The sequence below is a fragment of the Pyxicephalus adspersus genome, chromosome 8 (assembly GCF_032062135.1).
Source record: "Pyxicephalus adspersus chromosome 8, UCB_Pads_2.0, whole genome shotgun sequence".
NCBI lineage: Eukaryota > Metazoa > Chordata > Amphibia > Anura > Pyxicephalidae > Pyxicephalus > Pyxicephalus adspersus.
This window is the reverse complement of record NC_092865.1, coordinates 19,457,545-19,461,543: the sequence shown is the minus strand read 5'-3', so window position 1 is coordinate 19,461,543 and position 3,999 is coordinate 19,457,545. Positions and strand designations below refer to the sequence as shown.

At 40.6% G+C, this 3,999-nt stretch overlaps 1 protein-coding gene across 1 annotated transcript in view; it reads left to right on the top strand.

The window, feature by feature from the left end:
* NDC1 (NDC1 transmembrane nucleoporin) overlaps window positions 1-1,994 on the top strand; it is a 15,411-nt gene extending 13,417 nt beyond the window's left edge. Inside the window, exons 15-18 of the mRNA XM_072419672.1 lie at window positions 102-165; window positions 619-719; window positions 983-1,143; window positions 1,514-1,994. Of these exons, the coding sequence (XP_072275773.1) occupies window positions 102-165; window positions 619-719; window positions 983-1,143; window positions 1,514-1,577 (390 nt within the window). The 3' untranslated portion in view covers window positions 1,578-1,994. The remainder of the gene's footprint in view (window positions 1-101; window positions 166-618; window positions 720-982; window positions 1,144-1,513) is intronic.
* The last annotated feature ends 2,005 nt before the right edge of the window (window positions 1,995-3,999 follow it).

Here is a 3,999-nt window from a genome sequence, read left to right as displayed (position 1 = left end):
GTGTGTATTCCACCAGTTTAGAGATAGGTGTGTGAGGATTGGATATTTTAAATCTTTGTGTTCTTTATCACTTATGTTTTTATATTATACTGTCTCTGCAGCATCCAGAGGCCTCCAGTCAGGAAGTGTTTGCAGACTCACAGATCCATATCTGGGCTTTGGAAGGTGAGATTCTAGAAAAGTCTAAGAAGCAACTTAGAACCTGAACAGTAGAATCCCAAGGCTGGAGGTTAAATAATAAAAAAAAAAATAATAAAATCACATGTTTACATAATTATGAAGACATAAGAAGGATTATCTGAATACTCAGTAGGTTGGCAAATTCTGTTCATTGACATCTAAAACCGCTCTTATAGTACGATGCAGTTGGAGTCACAGTTGTATAAATAAACATTCAAATTATAACTGATATTCTGTGAAACTGTGCATCACACTGAAAAGAGCATTAGGACGGGTATGAATGAAAAGGGCAGAAGGAAGGCTTTGGATTTTTAGGTAAAGATATTCCCATCACTTTGTTTGGATTTTATTCCTTTGTGACAGGGTTACCTGTAACATAATGACCAGAAATGTCTTCCTCCTGTTATTGCTGGCTTTAAATCAATATTTTCTTTTAAGGTTTGTCTCATCTGGTGGCAGCCTCATTCTCTGAAGACCGGATGGGGGTGGTGCAGACAACACTGTCCAACATACTAGCCACACTTCTGAATCTACAGGAGGTAGGAGGCATAGTGCCAGGCCCTGGCAAATGTTTAATTCTACACTCCTCTAAGAGTCACTTTTATAGTGCCTTGTACCCAGGAGCTTTGCTTTGTATGAGAGCTGTGTGTACAATAATTAATTTTATGCTTTGATCAAGTTTGAAACGGCCTTATGGAAGCCTTTTAGCAAATTTTATATACATGTTTGTAATAACTTCATCATATTTGGCATTCTGTGTTTTAAAAAACATTTGTGCTTAATTTTAACCTGTTTGTTGTAGGCAGTAGAGAAGCATTTTAAGCTCCCACATGCATCCAGCAAGCCTGCCAGAGCTGCGTCAGGTTTGGTGGATTCCTCCTATAAGACACTACGGTTTGCCCTGCGATCTACTCTGAAGACTGCTATCTATAGGATAACCACAACATTCGGAGAGCACTTACAGTACGTATTTACCCACTTAGGCTCTTGTACCTAAATACTGCCTATGGACTGTTCAGCCTGTAAACAGGACTTGCACTGTAATAATGACAGTTAAAGACTATCTGAGTATCCTTTTAAACAGGAGAGGCTGCATTTTGACAGCTTCTCCTGCTATGTAATATTTAGCAATCCCCGGCTGTCATTTGGAAGGTGAGATTACCAAAAAAAGCTGGGGAGACCCTACATTCTGACATTTTCTATTGTATATCTCTTACACCAAAGGCCCTTAAATGGTTAAAAGCAAAATGTTTTTAAACTTAAAAAATTTAAATTTATTGTATAAATGTAACAGTATGCATATTTACTTTTTTTTTTTTTTCCCCACACTTAGCGCCATTCCAGCATCCACAGAACACCGGAAAAAGCTGCAGCAGTTTCTTGACTTCAAAGAATGAAGCACAGATTATGAATCTTCTCATAGAAGTGTAACATTAAGACAACCAGACTCCAGCACATGCCCCATGTGCAGGGTACATTAAAATAATTTGTCATGAAGCAAATTGCCCATGTGTGAAGCCTCCTGTGAAAGCTGTTTTTTATAGTTCCTCTATAGGCACTTCCTCTCTAGAGCTTTCAAATGTCTGCTTTCCTGTGAGGCTTATCACGTGGCTACTGAAACAGGTTTCCTTTAACACTGACTTGATCATATTTGTTACTGCTTCTATTTATTTTGTGTTACTGTAATTCAGCAGTGTTTCTGATCTTTTTCTTTTTTCTGTATGTCTTCTGCTGTCTTTGTACATACTTTGAAACTGTTTTAATAAAAGTGCAATTCTACAATATTAAAGCGGAATTAAATATAAAACAAAAAACATCACATTTGCCTTCAATCCCACAGATCAGCTTATCCGTCAGGTGGTTTCATCCATTGGGTCCAGAGGGAGTGCTAGGTGCCGCTATCTTCTCGCCTCCTCCGCATTCTTTTTCCTGTGTCACCTGATCTCGCGCTGCGCAGGCGTGAGATCGGGTGATGTAGATTGCGCATGCCCAAGATAGAGCAGCCAAGAGCCTCCCGGGATGCGTGACGTAGGTATCCCAGGAAGCTCTGCGCTCCCATTAATTGATTGCCTATGTAAGAGGTTGGCAAACCAGATATGGTCTAGCCGGTAGTTTGTCCTGGCCTCTGTCCGATCCGGCCTAATCGCGGCCAGCATCCCGCCGTGGAGCCGGAACAAACTACCGGAGCCGTATGCTGCTCTGTTTTGTGGATCCTTTTCTATTTACCTCGGCCGGCGTTGACACTTCCGCGGCAGGGGTAAATAGGGAACATTCCCTCTCCTTTTGTATGCAATGCGGAGGAGAGGGATTCCCTTCAGGGGGTTTCCTGGTGATCAAAAATTAACAGGGTGGTGCTGCACTGTTTTTGAATTAAGAGGGTGTTGCACTTAAAAAAACAAACAACATTTTTACTTTACATAAAAGGGTAGACAACCCTTTTATTTAAAGTAAAAATTCTGTGTTTAGGTATGCTTTAAAGGAAATGAAAAGTCAGACATCTTTATCTCTATCCTGCTTTTGTGAAGGGATGATGATGATGATGATTAAGATTTTTCTACATGATATGTCCTATGATGATAAGAATTTATGGAACAAAGTGGTGGGGAGTTGGAATACTTCAATGTGTTCTGATCCTAAACCAGATCCATGAAATAAGATCTAGGAGTAGAAAGCAAAAATGGCCTCATCACAATGGTTGCAATAGGCTAAATCCGTGGTCCCCAACCTTTTCTAGCTCGTGGACCAATAAATTCACCGGCTCTTGTCTGCCCATGCGCGGGGGAGCCGTGTGTCATTTAAAGGGGAAGAAACTTCCCCCTGAGTGACATGATGCTGGAACCCACCCACTTCATCTCTGGTCTGAGCCTGCAATGGGAAAATGTGTGGGTTGTATGCAGCAGATACACAATCCACCCACCTCCCTTAGCCTGCGGTCCGTAGGAGAGACATGGTCTGTGGCTCTGTCCGATGTGTGACCATGTCCCCCCCAGAGCCGGGGCCCACTACCGGAAGTTGGGAACTCCGGGTCTAGATCAAGTCTTGGCTGCATTTCTGGGTTCAGAAAGCTTTGCATCATGGAGTCTACATCCTCCATTAACTAATTAAATAAAATTGCAATCATGTATACAACCTTAGCAAGGGCAACGTGAAGCCAAAAACGTCATTCCATTTATTGTTCCTATATATAACGTTTCATATTAAATGCAGAAAATATTTTGTGTGTATATGTTATATAATATAAGGTGAGAGCCAAAAGTTCCCAGAAAGATACAGTCCTGCTTCAACGGAGCATACTATGCAGTGACTCCTATAGATGTCTCCTATAATCATGAGGGATCTAGTCTACAATTTATTGTTGCTATGGAAGGCCTTTGTGTGTTTTTGTGAAATTATGTTTAAGCTGTTTTGCTATTGACATTATTGTGTGAAATTTTGTTTTAAGCTGGGAAACTGCAGAGACCGAACAAATGTTAAAACAAACATTTGGGGACAAAGCTTTGGGTTGTACTCAAACCTTTAAGTGCTTCAGCTGGTTTAAAAAACAGCAGTTCTATTGCTCAAGGGAAAAAGAGTTGATGAATTTAGGAGCATAACACAGAATACTCTTGAAGGAGATGACAGAAAAGTACTTCCATGGGTGCTCCCAAGCATTACATTTGTTCAGGGCCTGCGGCATCAATGCAGAAGAAGACTACTTTTAAGGAGAAGTCGTCGGTTAATTATGTAAGTGTACAATTTTTAATACATACGTTCCAAGATCTTTTGGGTCACACCTCATAAAAGAAAAGAACCTCTGAAACAAATTAGTTATGTTTTGGA